The sequence below is a fragment of the Amphibalanus amphitrite genome, unplaced genomic scaffold (assembly GCF_019059575.1).
Source record: "Amphibalanus amphitrite isolate SeventyFive unplaced genomic scaffold, NRLGWU_Aamphi_draft 000161F_arrow, whole genome shotgun sequence".
Taxonomy (NCBI): Eukaryota; Metazoa; Arthropoda; class Thecostraca; order Balanomorpha; family Balanidae; genus Amphibalanus; species Amphibalanus amphitrite.
In genome coordinates, this window is record NW_024881656.1 from 541,939 (window position 1) to 565,093 (window position 23,155).

The 23,155-nt window shown below is 47.7% G+C and overlaps 1 protein-coding gene across 1 annotated transcript in view; it reads left to right on the forward strand.

Annotated features, from left to right (window-relative positions):
- LOC122383346 (serine/threonine-protein kinase/endoribonuclease IRE1-like) overlaps positions 1-23,155 on the forward strand; it is a 128,069-nt gene that overhangs the window by 66,926 nt on the left and 37,988 nt on the right. Inside the window, exon 6 of the mRNA XM_043369652.1 lies at positions 12,943-13,124. Within this exon, the coding sequence (XP_043225587.1) occupies positions 12,943-13,124 (182 nt within the window). The remainder of the gene's footprint in view (positions 1-12,942; positions 13,125-23,155) is intronic.

Sequence of the window (23,155 nt, forward strand, 5' to 3'; positions counted from 1 at the left end):
AGTTGTTACGTTGTTGGGCAGGTTATTAGGATCCTTTATCCAAGGATAGTCAATCGTAAAGCATTGGTCTTGTTCGTTGTATTTGAGACCTTTTCGAATCAATTCGAGTTCTCGTTCTTCCTTTAATGTATAATTGTTTGCGCCAACGTAATGACATGATGTGGAGATGGAATTAAATTGATGAAATACTAGGACTTACTCCACAAGGAGATCGAATGGGTCGGAGCGCTTTCAATATGTATTATACATATCGTCGTCAGCGAATCAATAACGGGTCGAATCGAGTCGGGTATCGAAGAGGTTCGGGAGCTGAACGCTGGAGCTGAACGCCGCCACTAACGGCGCCGTTAGTGGCGGCGCCGTTATTGATTCGCTGACGACGATATGTATAATACATATTGAAAGCGCTCCGACCCATTCGATCTCCTTGTGGAGTAAGTCCTAGTATTTCATCAATTGTTTGCGCCAGTTAGACAACGTCCACATCGACATCCGCCACATTTGGGAGAGTAGCTGGTTCCAAGACCTTCGATTTGAAATAATTCTTCTAGATCTTTGGTGATATTTTTCGATGATTCTATTTTGATACCATTCAGATGTGTCCTAATGTTTTCATGATTTATTTGTATCTTAGTATTTGGCTCATGTTTGTCGCCCTTTGTTCCGAACGACCCCCTGATACAATGTCCAAATTGGTTCTTCAAAAGCCGACTATTGCCGATTGTTCTGATAACATTGGGCATAATTACGCAGGAATCTACCCCGATCAGCATATCAATCTTTCCCTCGGGTCGGATAATTTCCATGATATCAATGTCTGGAAAATTCTTCTTGATATGTTCAATGTTGACTTGATGGATATTAGCAGTGATTTCATCGATACCGAATGCGGTTACTGACCAAATTTTCCCTTCCAAATCGGCAAGAGGAACATTATCCCTCGCCCCGTTGGGGGGGGCCATTTTGCCCCCCCCCCTGTGGTTTTTCCTGAATAGCAAGAAAACGGCGGCGCGCAGCGCCGCCAAATTTTCAGTACCTTCCCGGGCATCAATCTGACACCTTCACACCAAATTTCAAGTCTTAGGTCACCTTAGGTCAGGAGTTATTGAGGTCAAACTGAGGTCATGTTCGAGCAAAAATGAGCAAAAAACATGCAATCTTGAAACGCTCACCAAATCTACAGTTATCAAGCAATTTCAAAGTTCTTTATATGGTCTAGTAGACAAAAAGCGGCGCTACAAAACTGCTATCTCGGATTTTCAAAATTTTTGGTTTTTGACCAAAAAAAATTCAAAAAATTGATTTTTTTAGAAAAACTTTGAAAAAATCCAAAATTTTTCCGAATTTCGAAAAAAAACCGGAATATATGTGATAGTTCCAGCGCTCTTCTATATACATACCAAATTTCAGATCGATATCTCGTTTTTTGGCCAAGTTATAGCGAAAAAAACTGTTCAAAAATGATGACGTCAAATTTTTGAACTCAATTTTTAGCAATTCTAGACCACGTACGGCAAAACAAAGACCACCATTGAACTCCCCGTGACAAGCTGCATCGATACGATACCCATTTTATGCAAAAATATTTACTTTGAAATTTGACCTAATTTGACCTGACCTTGACCTGACCTTGACCTGACCTTGACCAAAACGTGATCTAAGCTGGCCCCAAAGCCTGCCTGACCCATATAATCGCATTTGTCATGCAAAATGGACCATAAAACATGTATCACACGACACTTTCATATTGTGACCCCCCCGTGACCTGACCTCTGTGACCTGACCTGGTATCAGTGACCTCAAATAGCAAAATATGTGTTTGAAGAACATTTCCCCATCGATGATTTTCAATGAAATGCATTTTACTCGATTTTACAACGCATTTCTTGAAGTGCCTGTAAACGGTGAAAATTGGACCTTTGACCTGACCTGTGACGTCATCGGTTTGACCTAGGTCAATAAAATTGGGTCACAAGGTAGTTCCCCGTTGGAGCTATCCAACGCCGTTTACCGCTTGTCGCTATGTTGCGTGGTTCTCGAGATCTTAGGGGGGGCCAAAATGGCCCCCCCCCAACCGGGCGCGTTGCTCGGCAGAGCCCAACGGGGCGCGGGTTATATTCTTGACTTGTTAATGAGGTGGTGTCATTTCCCACCTTCACGATTGATAAATTTATCGGAATACACCCTCAAAATCCGATTACTCCCTGAAGTGACACCTAAAAGGGGTGTTTTTTGAAGCGTACCAAAAACGCGCAGTTTCCAGGAGTCAGATTACACCCGGAATCAGACACTTCCTAGAGTATTATGACTCTGATTTGGGGTGTATTTTTTATTCCATAAGGCGTATGATTCCGGGAATCATTTGACGCCGTACGGTATAAAAATACACCCTCAACCAGTGTCATAATACCCTAGAAAGTGTCTGATTCCGGGTGTAATCGGACTCCAGAAAACTGCGCGTTTTTGGTACGCTTCAAAAAACAACCCCTTTTAGGTGTCATTATTTTTTTCAGTGTACCAAACGGCTTCTAGTAGAAGCTCTCGTCTTCCCACATCTGCAGTATTGCATTACCGTCTGGGCCAACTGTAATTCATCCCAGAAAAGGCGCATCCAAAAAGGCATAAACTTTGGTGTTCGCATTGTTGCTAGGGCATTCCACGATAGATCGACCAAAAATAAATAAAATTTACACCCTCATATTTTATTTTTTGCTTAAAATTGGTCTAATGGGTTGTGATAGGCGGGGAACCCAGCTGTGGCAAGGATTTTTTCTTCGAACAACGGTTTCCGAGATATAGCCTCGGGCAGTTCCTGGAGGTCACGCTGCAACCCTATGTTTGGCGGCTTATAACTCAGAAACTATTGGCTTTCTATGGTAAAAACTTTATATGGTTCAACTCGCAATCAACCATCAAACGTTTTGGCAATCTCGGATTTTCGATTTTTGAAAATTTTGATCACGTGACATCTTGACCTTTTTTTCGAAGAGTGACCTTGATATTTTCCCGACTGAAAGTTGCAATTTTGTCTGATGACGATTAAAGCCTTATCAATGGCCATTCATATGCGATAATAAAAAAGTGGCTTTCGGCCTGCGTTGACCTCAGGTCAGGTCATTTTTATGACCTTCCCATTATTACGAGCGGGAGCGACAGCGAGATCTCGAGAACAAAGCAAGATAGCGACAAGTAGTAAACGGCACAAGGTACACATGGATAAGGTCTACAATTTTTACCCAGGTCATTTTCAGGTCAGGTCAAAGATGACGTCACATGGGTAACAAGGAAGTCTAAATGGCGGCACTACATATATATGAAGTTTTTCTCGAATAACTTTCAAAGTATCCCTGCTAGGAACAAACTAATAGCACCATCGTGATCCTCTCGTCCATCCGCATCGAAACATGTGTATGTTGACCTCGAAAGGTCAAGGTCAAAAGTTGACCTAAGGTCACGTGACCTTAACCCTCGCCGGACCTATTGGTTTTCTACATACGCGCCGGCCGAGGGGGGGGGGAGCGGATACGACCCCCCCCTCGCCGTTTCGCCCCTGGTGGAGCTAGCGCGTCGCGGAAAAAACGAGGTCAAGGTCAAGATGTCACGTGATCAAAATTTTCAAAAATCGAAAATCCGAGATAGCCAAAACGTTTGTTGGTTGATTGCGAGTTGAACCATATAAAGTTTTTACCATAGAAAACCAATAGTTTCTCAGTTATAAGCCGCCAAACATTGGGTTGCAGCGTGACCTCCAGGAATTGCCTGAGGCTATATCTCGGAAACCGTTGTTCGAAGGAAAAAATCCTTGGCACAGCTGGCTTCCCCGCCCATCAAAACGCATTAGACTAATTTTAAGCAAAAAATAAAATATGAGGGTGTACGGCTTTGGTCGATCTATCGTGGAATGCCCCTGCTGGTCTCAACCGTCGCGATCATGTCACGCCTTTACGTCGCGAACTGGGGTGGCCCAGTGTTGACGAACTGATTGACGAGCGTGATATTGCTGCCATGCGCCACCTGATCACTGCTCCGGCAGCGTCGGAGCTGCTGCGTGAGCGGGTCGTCCGCCGGTCTGATGTGTCGGCCCGGTGCACCCGGGCGACGGCGGGTGGTCAGCTTCACCTGCCCAAGGTCCGGACAGCGTTTGCCCGACGTGGCTTTTTCTACCGTGCAGCTAGCACTTGGAATAGCCACATGTGACTCAGTTTCATGTGATACATTGGTAGCGTACGGAGTCGACATTTTATGATGTAATAGGTATGATCTATTTCAACTGTTTTATTGTAGCATTGTGGTGTACTTTTGCATATTATGTAAATGACGTGGGTACCAGAAAATCCATTTCATGGAGGATCCGAATAAACTATCTGTATCTGTATCTGACGTTAGCTCAAATCTGAGAAGATTATTCAGAAAGGGCGTTAACACGCGCACCGACGGGTTTTTTCGCGGATAGCGGGAAAACCGCGGCGCGTAGCGCCGCGAAATTTGGTACGACTATTCTCTCATCAATTTTACACATGGTGTGCAAGTTTGAACCACCTAACTCTTAAGGTCAGGTCACCAGGTCACTTTGAATGACCCAACCTCAAGTCACTTTTTTGCAACTTTGTCACCGTGCCAGAGCTACAATAGATGTCGGAGGCCTTTGAAAGTCACAGGATGTTATAAGGTCATTAGTAGCTACAATTTGTATATCTCGGAATTTTGATGTCGGTGACCTAAGGTCAGGTCAATTTCGCAACCTCCCCATTATAAAAGTCAATGGGGGAAAAATCAACTCCCTGTTTTTACCACTAAAACGGGTCGGAATGACCCCATATACCATACATGACTTCATATACGATCAACCTTCACTACCTTGAGGTCTGTTTTGCTGTTGGGCAGCTGTAAGGTCATGTGACGTCATCAAAGGTCACCAAAGGTTTTTTTTTGCCAATAACTCCGTACAGGAACAAGATACAGCCGTGCGGATGGTCTCATTGTGTTCAGCTCGTCAAGACGCATCGAATAATATACATGATGACCTCGAGGTCACGTGACCTGAGGTCAACCTTTGACCTTGACCTTTCGAGGTCAACATCTATATCATTCGATGCGGATTGACGAGAGGATCACGATGATGCCCTTAGTTTGTTCCTATCTTAACTAATTCGAAAGTTGTTCGAGAAAAACTCTCCATATCTAGCGCCGCCATTTTGACTATTTCGACCCCTGTGACGTCATCTTTGACCTGACCTGAAAATGACCTAGTAAAAATTGTAGACCTTGTCCGTGCGTATCCGATGACGTTTACCGCTTGTCGCTATCTTGCTTCGTTCTCGAGATCTCAGGGGGGGGGGCGGTCATCCGCCCCCCCTCGCACAGTGGGGATTTTTCCGATCTAGCACGTCTTTATTCGTAGAGGGCAAACCATAGGTAGCATTGTAGCCAGATTGTGCACAGATGTTGGTTGGTGTGTCCTGGTGAGAATTTTACCTGTAAATGTGCATAATCAACATAGTATATAGGGGGTTCAATTGGACCCCCGGCTCAGCCGTTTGGCACCTGATCAAGCTAGAGCTTCGCGAAAAAATCAAGCGTGCTGCCTATGACGAAATGAGGCCGAATATATCCAATTTCAAAGTCCAAGGTTATTAGTTGACTTTCCAAGTCAGTTTAACCCTATTAGTGGCAGGGGGGCTGTTTTTATCCACCCCTCAGGTTTTTCGGGAATATCTCCGAAACCGCTGAATCTACGATGCTGAAATTTTCTGACTTTTCCTAAAACTAAATTGGGCACATTCCCTGAAAATTTCAAGTTCATAACTCTACCAGGGGCTGCTCCAGAGCACTGGGAATTGGGGGGTCCAATACGTGAAGCGAGTCATTTGGGCGAAGATCACGATGCTGCACCAGTTTTACGAACAGTGAATGACAGGTATCATGTGATAACATATACAAAGTTATTGTACATCCTCTTTTGACACGTTTTTGCTATAATAGGCGGATCCAGGCGTCCAAAAAGGGGGGCTATTTTTTACCTCCCAACATAGGTGCCCTGACACCGCCAATGCATCACCAATACAATTTTAGTCGTTCTCTCATAAGAAAATTGAAACATAACAAGACCATTGCCACCCTTTTTAGAAACAGTACCAACAAAAACCTTATTTACTATACTTTTTGTGTACCCCCAATCTCAATGATCTGTATCCGCCTATGATTTTTGAAAATGCATATTTTTAGGATCCATGTGAATTCCTGGTTCATTCTCTATCGATCGGCAAAAGTTGCGTTAACCCGCGCCCGGCTGGGGGTCCTGGATTTCCACGCCTTGCTGGGGGGGGGGGGGGGTGTTTGAACACCCCCCCTTGTAACTCGGCTCCTGGGCCACGTAGTGATACGCGGAAGGCGGCGTTCGAAAGAGCGTCAAAAATAATGACGAAATCACTTCTGTCAATTTTTTGGTCAGGTCAAAGGTCAGGTCACCAGAGGTCATTGAAGGCAAAATTTCGCCGATTTCTAGGTCGAATGTCGAAAATTTCCAAGAAGCCAACGCATAACTCGGGAACCAATATAGCTACAGCGCCGCAGAAAAGCGCATTCGATAGCCCTATTAACGCCCTTTCTGAATATTTCTCTCAGATTTGACCTAACGTCAACGGTTTTGCCTGCAGGGGGCAAAAACTGCAAAAATAGCCGATTTTTTTCGAAAACAGTTTTTCTGCAATAACTTTTGACCCAATCCATGTACGAGCTTACTTTTACCGGCATCGTGTTCCTCTCGTCAAGACGCATCGAATGAATTATAACTTGACCTTGAAAGGTCAACTTGAAAATTTGACCTCAGGTCAAGGTCATGACCTGACCGGAAAGGGTCATGTTGCATATCAGTCGATCCGTGTCGTCGAGCTGAACACATCTAAGGCGTTTTCAACGCTCTAGCATGCCTCTATCAAAAGTTATTTGCGAAAAACTGTTAGATACCATTCGTGACCTAAGATGACCTCAGGGCATAAACAAGGGTCACGGACACCATTTTCATGTTCAGTGTGTCTAAACCACTTGTAATTCGGTGTTTGGGAGTGTTTATAATGTCTTTCATCCAAAAGAGGCGCATTTCAATTTTCTCCCATTGACTTATAATGGGGAGGTCGCAAAATTGACCTGACCTTAGGTCATCGATATCAAAATTCTGAGATATACATTTTGTACATGATATTGCTCTTAGCAATCGCTGAAAGTTTCAAAGCGATCGGTCACTCGGTGTAGCTATGACAGACATTGAAAGTTTTTATGAGGTGAGGTCACTTCAAGTGACCTGGTGACCTGACCTTGAATGATCTTGGTCTGAAATTTTCACAACATGTGTAGAATTGATGTATGATAAGGTGTTTATAAAAAACGGCGGCGCTCCGCGCCGCCGTTTTTGAGATATTCGCGAAAAACCACAAGGGGGGTGTTCAAACACCCCCCCCCCCCAGCAGGGAGCGGGTTAAGATTGGTTCAGAAACCTGGCCGTGATAAACAGTCTAAAATGTATCTGCAATTTGCTCGTTTTTACCCCCTCCACCCCCTTATTGACATTTTTGAATATTTTTTTTTAGAAATGTAGATCTCGTTGAGCGAAATCGAATGCCGTTTGAATTTTGAAAATCGGCCCGTCAGATCACGAGATATCAAGGGGGGTCGTAAACAGCCCCCCCCCCCCCTGCCACGAATAGGGGTAGCCAGGAGCCTGCCACTAATAGGGTTAATGACCCAACTAAAGTTGGGAAATCGAGACCTCATGAAACTTCGCAAAGTTAGGGTGCTACGGGGTATTTTGGGGTGCTGATCACGAATTTCATGTTAGTTTTGATCACAGACGATGTCTTTATGCATTTAGGCCAGGTCGGGTCAGGTCAGGTTAGATCAACCAGTAGGCGTCCTGTCGGCCATCCATAGTAGGTGTCACCTACTACTGATAGCTTCGTAACATGGTACGAAGGCACCAGAACTACTTCGTAAATATTCAAATGGCTGCTAAATTCGAAATCAGCACCAACACTACCCTAGCAACAAGTAAAACTCGAAAAAGTGAACCAAGGTCATCAAAAGGTCTATGACCTTGACTTGACCTTCACATGACCTAGACACCCACCATAATGCATGGCACCAACATCATTTCACATATTTGAACGTTTAAAATCACAAAAAGACTGGAAACCGCGGATAATGTGAGCTGGCATACGCCGAATCGCGATTCCGGCCAAACATGGTCTCGAGAAATATGCCACAGGTCAAAGGTCAGTTGGGTCAGAGTCATGATTTTTTTAGGTTAGATGTAAAATTAATGATCTCGAGGGCACCGAAAGTTTCGTCGCGATCGGCCGCTTTTTGCGCGAGTAATTTGCGGAAAACCATGGGGTTTTATCCGACCTCTTCCCCCTCCCCTCCCCACAAGTGCGATGGTTAATAAGGTTACGGTATGTATAATTTACGCTTGTCATCCTATTCCTAATGAATGTGTCTCAGAAAATAGGCATCACTAGGGTTACCCGCGTGCTCCGCAACGCGAAGAAGGGTTATTTTTGACCCGTGGGTATTGGGTTGGTCTGTGTCGGTTTGGTTGGTATCAAATTCGTTCGATTGCTTTTTGACGGCCAAGCATTTTGTAATAAAACAAAAAGATACATCGCATCGAGGTGCCCGTGTCGTATTATCATGCGTTCTACTACTTTAGAATGATTCGAAAACTGGCGTGAAGTCTTTTGGGGGCCATCGATGAATTTTGCTAAAAATGACGATGCAATGGTTTGGAACATTTACATTTTTAAGAATACTGTTGCTCATCATGCAAAAATGAAGACTGAACCTTGGACAGAATTGAATGCTCTTTCCAACGGTGTCATTTTTATTTGCCAGATGTATCAGATCATGGAGCAAAACCATTTTGAGGAACAAAGTGGCACAAAATTGACAAACGCCATTTTCTCCCGTGATTTGTACCACCTTGATTTGGATCAATCAGCTTTTCACAATTTTTATATGATATGCGGTACATTTCTCTTGCCAACAGGCGTTGTTCCAACTCGCTCTGTTTAACGGTCACCTAAAGATAAAATCAATTCCAAAATCCGCCAAAAACCGCAATTTTTCAACAAAAGTGCCCTCCCCGGTGCACGTGGCGCGTGCTATCCTCTGCATTGCACACCATTCAATAGCCCGTTCAATTCTGTACACGATGCTGTTTTCCCCGTGCCGGTCGGACCCCTGGTCACCAAGATATTGCACGGGAACTGGACCCATGTCGGCCAAAATTAGCAGTTTTCGCCCGATTTCGCACGCCGATTTATACATGTAAAGTCTATGACGCGAATTTGCACTTTTTGAGCACACGCCACGCGCTCCCTATCAATCCGATCGAGCTGAGACCCCTCAAAGGCACGTCGCGCATCCTTGATCTATAAGTTGTGCAAATTTCACCGGGCTAGGTGCAACGATCTGGCCTGTAGTCCACGCAAAGCACCACCAAGTCGGGACCTCGGTAACGGACAGACGCACCCTCCTCAAATAGTAATATAGATATAAATCACGAAGTAAAATTATTCGCCTATGTCAGGAACATACCTATATCGTGCTGTTTGCCCTAGCGCTCCTAGAGTGGGGTGTCAAGATACTCTAATGTGAATATTCCGTGTTCAGGCAAGTTTCGGCAGCCAAACTAGGCGCTGTCTTGTGCAGGAGAAAGTGGCGAATTCGATAGGATATATTTCGGAGTGGAAAAGTGGGGAGAACATTGTTGATTTCCTACATCTATTTAGAATACCATTCCTTCAATATGGTGTCTGTAAGGATTTTTTGTAAATGGCATTTTTGTGACCTTAGTAAGGTTGTGGCATACTTTCTGTTTGTCATTCCATTCCTAATAAAGGTGCCTTTCAGAAGATGTGCAACTTTAAGACCTCGCAAGATTAAAACCAACAGGACAGGACAATGAAATTGAGCTATACTTTCGGGCCTTGCTGAGCCCATTGAGTAATCACGCATGAGTGTGAACTTTGGGGCGCATTTTCCTAGTTTTGCTGTGGACATACAGATAAAACAATGCCATATATGAAAAATTCAGACATTTCTTAGCCCACTGACACAAAAAAATAAACAAAAATCCAAAAAAGATTTTTGGAATTAAGAGCCGCTAGATCGGAAAAATCCCCACTGTGCGTCGGTGCGAAGTTGGCGCAGACCCCCGTCGGTGCGCGGGTTAATAGGGCTATCGAATGCGCTTTTCCGCGGCGCTGTAGCTCTATTGGTTCCCGAGTTATGCGTTGGCTTCCTGGAAATTGTCGACATTCGGCCTGAAAATTGGCGAGATTTGACCTTCAATGACCTCTGGTGACCTGACCTTTGACCTGACCAAAAAAGTGACCGATGTAATTTCGTCATTATTTTTGGCGCTCTTTCGAACACCGCCTTTCGCGTATCGTTACGTGGCCCAGGAGCCGAGTTAGAAGGGGGGTGTTCACACACCCTTCCCCCCAGCAGGGCGTGGAAATCCCGGAGCCCCAGCCGGGCGCGGGTTAACGTCCTAGGTCATTCCAGATTGACCTGACCTGGAAGGTTAGGTCAATGACCCAAAAGTAGGGATAATCGGGACCTGTTAGAATATCGCAAAGTGATGTTGCTATGTTTTTTTTTCGGGGTGCCGATCACGAATTTCATGTTAGTTTTAATCACAGATGATGTCTTCTTGCATTTAGGCCATGTCGGGCCAGTTCAGTTTAGGTCAACCAGTAGGGATCCTGCCGGGTATTCGTAGTAGGTGTCAACCGCCTCTGACAGCTTCGTAACATTTCACGAAGGCACCAAAACTACTTCGTAAATGTTCAAGTGGTTGTTAAATTTGAATTCAACTAAAAAACTAGCCTAGAAACATGTAAAACTCGAAAAGGTGAACCGAGGTCATAAAAGTTCAATGACCTGACCTGACCTTCAGGTGACCTTGACACCCACCCTAATGGCCAACATCATATCACATGTTTGAACGCTTGAAACCACGAAAAGACTGCAAACGCGCGGCTAATGCGAGCCGACATACGCCGAATCGCGATTCCGGCCAAACATGTTCTCAAAAGTAGGCCACAGGTCAAAGGTCATTTTGGTCAGGGTCATGACATTTTTAAGGTAGGTGTAAAATTTATCAACACTAGGGTACTGTAAATGTCGTCGCGATCAGGCTCTTTTTACGCGAGTTATACGCGAAAAACGGAAGGGGGTCCCTTCGCAACCCCCCTATACAGGGTAGGGCTAGGATTGTAAAAAAAGCGAGCTGTATGAGAAAAACTTAACCCGCGCCGTGCTGGTGGCCTGAACTTTCCGCCGAGTGCTGGGGGGGGCGTTTTCACGCCCCCCCGTCTAACTCGGCTCCTGGGCCACGTAGCGACACGCGGTAAGCGGCAATCGAAAGAGCGTCAAAAATAAGGACGAAAACACTTCGGTCATTTTTTGGGTCAGGTCAAAGGTCAGGTCACCAGAGGTCACCAAAGGTAAAATGTTGACTATTTCAACATTTTGGAAACTGCCAACGGCTATCTCGAGAACCGATAGAGCTACAGCGCCGCGGAAAAGCGCATTCGATAGCCCTTTTACAGACCTTTCTGAGTATTGTTCTCAGATTTGACCTCAGGTCAACGGTTTAGGCTCCAGAGGGCAAAAACTCCAAAAAATAGCCGTTTTTACGAAAAACGTTTTTTCGTCAATAACTTTTGACTCATAAGCGCCATGACATTACTTTTGCAAGCATCGTGTTCCTCTCGTTGAGACGCGTCGAATGAACTATTTGTTGACCTTGAAAGGTCATTTTGAAAATTTGACCTCAGGTCAAGGTCATGACCTGACCGAAAAGGGTCATGTTGCATATCAGTCGATCCGTATCGTCGAGCTGAACACATCTGACGTGTTTTCACCGCTCTAGCACGTCTCTATCAAAAGTTATAGCCAAAAAACTGCTGGCGACCGTTCATGACCTGAGATGACCTCAGGGGCACACAGAGGGGTCACAGGTGCATTTTTCCTATTCAGTGTGTCATGTTTACCTATGAACCGATGTTTGAGAGCGTTTTGAACGATATTCGTCCAAAAGAGGCGCATTTCAATTTTCTCCCATTGACTTATAATGGAGAGGTCGCAAAATTGACCTGACCTTAGGTCACAGATATCAAAAATCCGAGATATACATTTTATACATACTGTTACTCATATCAATCGCTGAAAGTTTCAAAGTGATCGTTCAGTCGGTGTAGCTATAGCGAGCCTTTGAACTTTTTCTGAGGTAAGGTCACTTGACGTGACCTGGTGACCTGACCTTGAACGGCCTAGGTCTGAAATTTTCACAACATGTGCGGAAATGATGTAGGAACACGTGTACCAAAAACGGCGGCGCTGCGCGCCGCCGTTTTTGAGATATTCGCGAAAAACCTGAGCGTAAAAACGCCCCCCCCCCAGCACGGCGCGGGTTAAGAACAAAACTTTTTCTTGTGCAGTCTTGTCGCAAAGAGGCAAAATCCGCTCTGGCGTTGAAGTCTTTTTATATTGTGTGTTGCCCTCATTTTTTTGTGAAACCAAAATATTCGCTGACCATGTTCTACGCATGTGTGTAATGTGTGGATCACATAAAGCAGTGTTGTTTAGTTTGATGAAATACATTGTACGTTGATAATTATAGCCGTATTGTGTCAATGTATTGATAAATAAATAATCGAAACGCGTTTACATTGAATACAGAAAATAATCTGATATTGTTTTTCATTAAACTAAACATTTGTCAAAATGAACAGCAAAAAATAGTGTTGTGTTGCACATTTGGTACGTTTGTACTGCTCTTTATGCTTCTGTAGACGTACCGCCACTGGATGGCTAGTAGCTGGGTCTTTATCGTCACAAATTTTTACCCAAAATAAACTCAGCACGGTTCTTTTTCAGTTCATAGGGACATCAAACCATCGAACATTTTGCTGGTTAAAAACAAGAGAGGTGAAACCCTGGCTAAACTCGCCGACTTTGGCGTATCCAAGGACCTGACAACAAGTGGATGGACAATGACTGGTCACCACGGTACTCAGGGATGGATAGCCCCTGAGGTGATCGCGGGCGAGCAGGAAACGGTAAGTACCCATAATACCCGGTCATCTAGACTTGGTCAATATTGACGCCCTCGTCATTGCTTGATAACTAAAATCACGTAGCTCGTTATGTCAGTAATTTGCAATTTTCGCGTCTTACATTGAATACTTGACCAGAAATAGATATATTGCATCTGTTTAAGTGCCTGTTGGAAGACCAAAAATGCCTCCCCCATTAGACCGCGATGCTCGGCAGACCCCATCAGGGCGCGGGTTAACCCGCGCCCCGTTGGGGTCTACCGAGCAACGCCCCCTGTGGGGGGGGGCAATTTGCCCCCCTCCCCTAAGATCTCGAGAATCACGCAACATAGCCACAAGCGGCAAACGGCGTTGGATAGCCCAACAGGGAACTACCTTGTGACAAAACTTCATTGAGCTAGGCCAAACTGATGACGTCACAGGTCAGGTCAAAGGTCGAATTTTCACCGTTAACAGGCATTTCAAGAAATGCGTTTTAAAATCGAGTGAAATGCATTTCATTGAAAATCATCGATAGGGTATTGTTCGTCAAACACATATTTTGCTATTTGAGGTCACTGATACTAGGTCAGGTCACAGAGGTCAGGTCACTGAGGGTCACAATATAAAAATATCATGTGATAAATGTTTCATGGTCCATTTTATAAGTCAAATGCGATTATGTGGGACAGGCAGCCCTGGGGGTCGGTTTAGATTATGTTCTGGTGAAGGTCAGGTCAAGGTCAGGTCAAGGTCAGGTCAAGGTCAGGTCAAGGTCAGGTTAAAAAAGGTCAAATTTCAAAGTTGATATTTTTGCATAAAATGGGTATCGATTCGATGCACCTCGTCACGGGGAGTTCAATGGCAGTCTTTGTTTTGCGCTACGTGCTCTAAAATTGCCAAAAATTGTGTCAAAAAAATGATGTAACGCAGATGCGTTACATTTTTTCATCTTTCATGCTGAACTGCAAGCTGTGCCACAAGCTGAAACGCGGCCATCTGCGAGTACCGCACAGACACCGTCAGCCGGCTAAATCGGCTGTGATACCCTCTCTCCGTCCCAGCTGGCGTCCACACAGACGGCGCAGTCGGCTCTGACAAACAGGGGTCCTCTATAGATGACCACCCCACTTCATGAGAACCCGGATCTGAAGCCAACAAATAGCATACCGAAACGCGCCATTCTGCCAGCCTCGAGCCATTAATCAGTTTAGCCTTTGGAAAACAAGACTCTGTCCCACGCTCGGCACCCCGCCAGAGAACAAGGAGAGGGGAGTGCAGACCGGCCCTGATTTGAACCAAAACAAGAAAGGGGAGCAGGGACCGACCCGGTTTGTACGAAAACAGGATGAAATGGAACTCGGTCGCCAACGACAAAATATAGGACATCTGGCCGGAGCTGACTTCAAAACAAGGGGAGCCCGCCACCTGGCGCCTCAGGCGCCGTGAGCGCCGGCGGCGAATTCCACCCGGTCGCTGCGTGAAAGGGTGCGACTGCCATGGCCGGAGGGAAACCGAACTTTGTCAGCAAATCACGAACTTTCGAGGGCGGAGCCGAGTGCAGCTTCTGAGAATGGAGGACGGAGATTGGACAAGGTGATGCTGCCCGGCCCTCTGAAGTATGACGTCATCAGAAGTATAAGTTGATGAAACGGAACTGAAAAGCTCTCGGACGACGCATTCCGCGCTCTCTGGCTCTCTCTCGGACGACGGATCCCACGCGGTTCTTCGCTCTCGGCTCACATCTGACACCGTGGACAGCCCACGAGAGACCAGCGGCAGGCATCACGGCGCCGGCGGCGGCTCCGGCCGCCTGGCCGGGCGCTGGACGGTCACGACCATCATGTCAGCGACTCCATCTCAAGTAAGGTCACGCGGTGAACACGGATGCGCACCTAGTCCCTAAATCCTCCAAGTAACCCCCCCCCCTTTCGTTACTGCTATGTGAGCCACATTATATTCCCCTTTTAGGTGTCGTCCGCAATATTTTAGGCCATTCAGCTTAGGTATTTAAATTTATTCTTGGGACTTTCAGTCTAGGTAGCTTAATTTCACAATTCGATTTCGATCAATTATGTAACTGTGCGCGTAGTGCGACACGCGTGCCGACGTGGGCCCTCTTCAGTCGTCTGGCGCCCCGTTGTGATTTAAGCGGACGGAGGGGATTATGCACCGTGGGGAGTCGGGAAAGGGACGGGCGACTGTGTACCGCACCGCGCGGCTTGTGGGGCTCAGTTGATGGGCGGCCTGGGGCCAGAATGTTTCCTTTAAATTTGACTTGTAAGGGAATTTAAGGTGTTGCGTCGGAGTATGTAAATAAATGGGACTTGTAAATATTGAAATACGAGTGTGAGTAGTGCTGAAGGGGCAGGGATCGGAGAATGGAGCATAAAAGGCCATATGCTAACCCACAGTCAGGAAAGAGGTCGTTTCCAAGGTGTCCGGCCAGAGTAATTTACAACGATCAGTTCTCTTTATCTGTTGAGTTTACACAGTGCACAAAGCGATTATACACAACACATGCAGGGCCTCCCTAGCCTAACCGATACTGGAGCTTCTCCGGTTGACTCCTAAGTGCCCTTGCCAGTGGATTTCCTGGCACTCCATCCTCCCCAAATTATCCCACGGTCCAACAATAGCGATTATACACAACACACACACAGGACCTCCCTAGCCTAGCCGATACTGGAGCTTCTCCGGTTGACTCCTAAGTGCCCTTGCCAGTGGATTTCCTGGCACTCCATCCTCCCCAAATTATCCCACGGTCCAAACAATAGCGATTACACACAACACCCACAGGACCTCCCTAGCCTAGCCGATACTGGAGCTTCTCCGGTTGACTCCTAAGTGCCCTTGCCAGTGGATTTCCTGGCACTCCATCCTCCCCAAATTATCCCACGGTCCAACAATAGCGATTATACACAATACACACAGGACCTCCCTAGCCTAACCGATACTGGAGCTTCTCCGGTTGACTCCTAAGTGCCCTTGCCAGTGGATTTCCTGGCACTCCATCCTCCCCAAATTATCCCACGGTCCAAACAATAGCGATTACACACAACACATACAGGACCTCCCTAGCCTAACCGATACTGGAGCTTCTCCGGTTGACTCCTAAGTGCCCTTGCCAGTGGATTTCCTGGCACTCCATCCTCCCCAAATTATCCCACGGTCCAAATGACAGCGATTATACACAACACATACGGGACCTCCCTAGCCCAACCGATACTGGAGCTTCTCCGGTTGACTCCCAAGTGCCCTCGCCAGCGGATTTCCTGGCGCTCTACCCTATCCAGCGGTCCGAATATAAGGAGCACACATAGACCTTGCCGCACACGAAATATTTGTAACTTTACCCCACATGGACACTGGGGACACTGCAAGGGACGGAACCGGGGAGATAGATGATGCACGTCACGCCCCTGTGCGTGGAAAGTCCACCGACGCGGCCATGGGTTAGGAGGGAGATGAGAAGCGAGTGAAATGGAAGAAGACTGTACACGGAGAGGAATCGGAATTCCTAAATGAAGCTCAGCTCGGATAGACCCCACTTAAATAGTAGGCCTCGCTTGGGTAAGCCCTGGATACGTGCAATAAGTCGCGAAGTGAAGAGAAAGGATGAGAGCGAGTTGAGGATCGATTATTGAGGATGAGTGCATAGCCGACGAAGGCTAATCCGTTCGGTTGCCGGCGCGGGCCCCATAAAGCCGTGGCTATACGGAGACGATGCAGGCAGCCCGGAGGGACCTAGTGACCCCGCCCGGTTTTAAAAGATAGGTTAGGTCCGCTATCGGTCCATTGAGTGATCAGCGCAGGATGACATTCGATAAGTGACGTAGGTAGTTTCGGAGATGGTTAGGACCCCAGGCGTCCCAGCGAGGAGACGTATGCCGCCGGTTAAGTAATGTCCCGCGAAGAAACGTGTGATGCTGCAGGACGGGGGTGAACATTAAATACCAAAGCATGCGAGTCGGGTGATCGCGGTAAGTCGGTACTGGCCACCCCGCTGTCAGTCGATTAACTCCGGCCGTGCAGCGGTCATTTCGGATAGGTCTGTGACGACAGCTTAACTACCAGCAACGGATAGATAGGGCTTCGGGCACCTATAACGCTGGTAGTCGTGGATTGTGTGAAGCCAACGGAGGCTAACCCGTTCGGTCGCCGGTGCTGTTTCAAAAGCCGTGGCTATACGGAGACGATGCAGGCAGCCCGGACGGACCTAGTTACCCAGCCCGGTTTCAAATTTAGATAAGCCCATTGCGGGCCGTGGTACGCTTAGTTTTCGTTTTATTATAGGCAATTTGGCATAAACTGGTAGTCATGGATTCGTGTAAAGCCGACGAACGACTAACCCTTTTCGGTCGCCGGGGGCTGGCCCGAAAACCGCGGCTATACGGAGACGACGCAGGCAGCCCGGACGGACCTTAGTTACCCAGCCCCGGTCTCAAATTTCAAATAAGTCCCCCGCGGAAACCGGACTACACAGTGCCCTGCGAGCCGTAGTCTCGGAACCGCTGGCCGAAGACATTTATGTTTTTTTTTTTTGTGTAGGTAGTTCGACATGGTGATGGGACGGACCGCAATAACCCTCGCCGGCCGAGGGGGGGGGGCGGGTGCCGCCCCCCCCATAGGGTTTTTTCGCGATAGCTCCGAACACGCTGGCGATAGAGAGCTGAAACTTGGCATACCTGACCTTTGATCCAAGCCGCATCTTTTGACACCAACCGCATTTTTGGGTCAGGTCAGGTCACTGACCTATGACGTCATAAGTGAACCTCTGCACGGTCTTCAGATGTCGCAACTTCGCAACGCCCTCACTGCCAGAGGAGATGTCACAGGGAAATGAAACTTGCAGGATCTAGTATCCATTATGAGTCCCACAACTTGTATATCTCGGATTTTTCCTAAAGGTCATATGAGGTCAGGTCATTTTCGTGACCTCACCATTATAAGTCAATGGGGAAAAATGAAAACTGCTATTCTGGCGCCGGGAACGATCTCCAACTATCTCAAGCACACAGAATCGTGATTTGATGCACTCCTTGCAAGGTTAGATGCGTCACTTTTGCAATGTTGACCTTGCGTGACGTCATTTATGACGTCATCAAGGTCAAATTAGTTTTTCGTCAATAACTCTTGATCAAATTGAGCTAGCGAGTCGGGGAAGGCACCAATGGACTCAGGAAGGCCTGCCGAATCGAATGATATGCGACATGACCTCTTTCGACCAACTTCGTGACCTGGGGGTGCTGACCTGACCTTGACCTGAGGTCAACACCCCAAGTTGACCTGACCCGGACAAAAAGTATATCATTCGACGCGCCTGAGCGAGGCGAACACGATGCTGCCAAAATCGGCGCTCTGCGGCCGTTTTTTGCGAGGTTATTAACCAAAAACTGAACCGTACCTTGGGGCACTTGACCTGACCTCAGAGGTCACCGGTTGACCTAGGACCTTAAAATCGGGTACCAATCTCTGCGTCTCGTAACGGCGCACACGCTCGTTTTTTCCGCGACGCGCTAGCTCCACCAGGGGCGAAACGGCGAGGGGGGGGTCGTACCCGCCCCCCCCCCTCGGCCGGCGCGTATGTAGAAAACCAATAGGTCCGGCGAGGGATAAGTCACGTAACGCGAAGGTCGAGTGCCGAAATATGTGGTGGGTCGTATCTCTAATTGTGTAGCGTGAGCATTATGAAGCGTTTGTCTGATGTACGGAACATTGTGGTTATGAAGGGATAACGGTTAAATGACATTTAAGGCCAATGACTCGATAACGACTTCGCGCGCGCCCTAGCACCACCGGGGGAAGTTAGGAAAAAGGGGAGGGACCGGAGATGGTCAACTCTGGTAAATTACGAGGTATAAGTGGACGAATGACATGGTTGTAAGGGGATGGATAAATGGACGAATGATTGATACATATATCTGGTGGGAGATGACCCTCAAGCTAGGAAGGGCGCTGTTGTCTGCGAGTGGGACCTTGGGTTATGTAAAGTTGAGTTCTTATGTCAACGTGATCAAGGATAATGGGTTATTATTTATCCCTCCTCCCATTCCTTAACCCTGGCCTATGTGTTTCCGATGATTGATCGCCCCGGAAGATAGAGTCAGAGTCGGAACGGGTTCGCGAGGGGCTGGGTATAGAGAAGGGCTTGTAGGAGCGCACCGACGGATCCCTTGCTCTCTATCTCTACCGAAAGACACTGCCCGGTTAGCCCCTCCAACGTCGCGAAACCCCGCTACAGATTTGGCGCACCCAACGTGGGGTAGGATCAATCAAAGGAAACATGAAGTCGGTGGACGGACGTGCATTGCCGAACCCAAAGCTAAAATTTCAGAGGAAATGCGAGCGTGAGTGAGAAAACTTATGTCCGAGCTAGATGCAGTGGAAGCTGGTCACTCAGTGCAGCGTTACTCGGGTTAAATTGATTTGATTGAAATCAGAAAGCGTGGATTGCTGGAGGGTGTATATATCATGAAGCGATAAGGGTAAATCGAGGATCAATTTTAAGTGACGGGCGAGCGGGCTTGGTATATTTTTTTCGGCTACAGGTATCGCTAACTAAAATTATGTGGCTCACATCTAGCGAACCCTAACCTTGAGTGAAATCCCGTGATCCAAAGTTAGAGTAATCACACCGAGGATGCCATTTTAGCCCAATTTTTAAGAGATTGTACCCATCCTATACCAAAAAGGTGCAGTGACCTATGTGTGACCCGTGGACTTACCCGCCTCTGGAGAGAACTGACAGGAGACCGGCAACCGTCCACGAGCCGTTTTCCGCGACGGAAAACCCCGTTACAAAGCAGGCAGTCATGTGTGTTGCCGAATCCGATGTATATATGTAATGAAGATACGACTGAGCGCGACGCTATGAAGGTATCGAATGTTGTCGAATGAAATCAGGGCTGAAGAAGGCAAGAATGATAAATAAGACGCATCATATTGAAAAAAAAGGTGACGGCAGAGATTGAACATGATCGAGGTTGTTATTGAAGTAACATGAAGAACAGTAAAGTGAAAAGAAGGCAGGCACACAGCGGAGATTGACGGCGGAAGAAAACAAAATGAAGGAGACCGATGAAAACGATGCCACTAATACTGAATTACAATGCAGACCTGAAACCACAGAAGGGAAACAACAACTGAGAAGAAAAAGATGAAATGCTTTGAAATTAATGACATCTCGCGCATTTTCCTCCCAAAATGCGAAAGTGGGGAGAGCAAGCGCGCAACAAGGAGTGACGAGAGACGCCGCGGCACAAAATGCTAGTCATCAACAGCAGACTGGCTGATGCTGACAACCAGTACCAAAGGAGACTCAAAATGAAGACAACGCCTGAAATAAATAACAACAGAAGACCGGAAGACGGAGAAGGAGACACGAATAGAACCAAAACTACAATGTTGTTAGCAGCTACCATCGCACGTCTATGACGACAAAATCAGACGGCAACCGGAGTAATGGTGACGACAACTACAACCATGGAACATCATTGGCACAACCGTTCGGGCAGATCTGAATGTCGCCAGATTCGACCACGGACCAAAATGAACAGCCGTAATGGACCGGACCAGCCTGAGAGCCGATTTCTGGCCGCCCGCTGCACTGGAAGGTGGTAATCTGCCCTTCCATCAAATGCAGGCGGCTCCCACTTCCCACTTCCCAGGTTTGGAGACCGACTCATGAGATGTGCTGCAAGTCAGAACGAAGGGCTCATCATCACAGCCACATAACCGTAGAGCAGACAGCAAGGACAACAGGCCTGGACAACAACACCGACTGCATCCGTTCCAGCATCGGCAGTCAAGTTGGGCTACCTCTCCCGTGACTACCCAGACCAACTGGGATGCCGGTGGCGACCAGAGCTGTGGCCCATCTACAACAACAGCCGCAAATCATCGGAAAGGCTGCAGTGTAGCCAGTAGCCACGTCTGCCGCTGGATGTGACAGCCAAACCATCATCGGCAGTCTACACCAGAGCGCAGCCTCTGCGTCCACCAGACCAACAGAAACAGCTCGGAGGTGCGCTAGAGCCACGTTCAACCCAGGCTCAGCCACAGACGACGAGTTCTGGGCCGATCATAGCCAGCCCTGACAGCTCACCAGGGCAGCTGCGTTCGACATCGATGGTCGGCGAGGACTACGACTACAACTACGAGACTGGAGAAATCCGGAACTGGGATACGACTACAGCAGCAGCCGGCCGGTTCGAGACCAAGTCGCGGACGACCTACAGTCCGTCATCGCGGCCATCCCGGACCGGAGCTGTCGTGGCTCATGGAGCCACCATCAGGTGCCGGGCCCACTTCTTTGGCATACCACAATCTGCACCGGTATGTTATCGCTAATATGATCTGAATTATAGTAACCAAATGTAGCAATATTATTTTTGTATTGTCATATGTCGATTATTTCAATGGTTTAATTCAATTTCCATAGTTTTGCGCGCTAATTATTTGATGTGTAGTTGGTAGTGTTGTACGGGATAGTACGTGAATGCTTTAGTTCTGGAAATGTAAGAATGGCCTGAAATACTGTGCAATGACACAAAAACCCGCAATCCTTAAGTCCTAATCATCCAAGCTCGAGCTGCCATCCTCCCCAACCGAACACTCCTGTTGAAATAACTACCAATCCTTTAGAAGACGGCCACCCACTCTCGTCACAGAAGTCACCAAGAAACACGACGAAACGGCACTAAATAGCACGGCAGAAGCGGGCTCTCAAACGTTTAGTCGCGGGGCGCGACTATAAAAAGAGGTCTGAAAATGTAACGCAGATGCGTTACATTTTTTCATCTTTCATGCTGAACTGCAAGCTGTGCCACAAGCTGAAACGCGGCCATCTGCGAGTACCGCACAGACACCGTCAGCCGGCTAAATCGGCTGTGATACCCTCTCTCCGTCCCAGCTGGCGTCCACACAGACGGCGCAGTCGGCTCTGACAAACAGGGGTCCTCTATAGATGACCACCCCACTTCATGAGAACCCGGATCTGAAGCCAACAAATAGCATACCGAAACGCGCCATTCTGCCAGCCTCGAGCCATTAATCAGTTTAGCCTTTGGAAAACAAGACTCTGTCCCACGCTCGGCACCCCGCCAGAGAACAAGGAGAGGGGAGTGCAGACCGGCCCTGATTTGAACCAAAACAAGAAAGGGGAGCAGGGACCGACCCGGTTTGTACGAAAACAGGATGAAATGGAACTCGGTCGCCAACGACAAAATATAGGACATCTGGCCGGAGCTGACTTCAAAACAAGGGGAGCCCGCCACCTGGCGCCTCAGGCGCCGTGAGCGCCGGCGGCGAATTCCACCCGGTCGCTGCGTGAAAGGGTGCGACTGCCATGGCCGGAGGGAAACCGAACTTTGTCAGCAAATCACGAACTTTCGAGGGCGGAGCCGAGTGCAGCTTCTGAGAATGGAGGACGGAGATTGGACAAGGTGATGCTGCCCGGCCCTCTGAAGTATGACGTCATCAGAAGTATAAGTTGATGAAACGGAACTGAAAAGCTCTCGGACGACGCATTCCGCGCTCTCTGGCTCTCTCTCGGACGACGGATCCCACGCGGTTCTTCGCTCTCGGCTCACATCTGACACCGTGGACAGCCCACGAGAGACCAGCGGCAGGCATCACGGCGCCGGCGGCGGCTCCGGCCGCCTGGCCGGGCGCTGGACGGTCACGACCATCATGTCAGCGACTCCATCTCAAGTAAGGTCACGCGGTGAACACGGATGCGCACCTAGTCCCTAAATCCTCCAAGTAACCCCCCCCCCCCTTTCGTTACTGCTATGTGAGCCACATTATATTCCCCTTTTAGGTGTCGTCCGCAATATTTTAGGCCATTCAGCTTAGGTATTTAAATTTATTCTTGGGACTTTCAGTCTAGGTAGCTTAATTTCACAATTCGATTTCGATCAATTATGTAACTGTGCGCGTAGTGCGACACGCGTGCCGACGTGGGCCCTCTTCAGTCGTCTGGCGCCCCGTTGTGATTTAAGCGGACGGAGGGGATTATGCACCGTGGGGAGTCGGGAAAGGGACGGGCGACT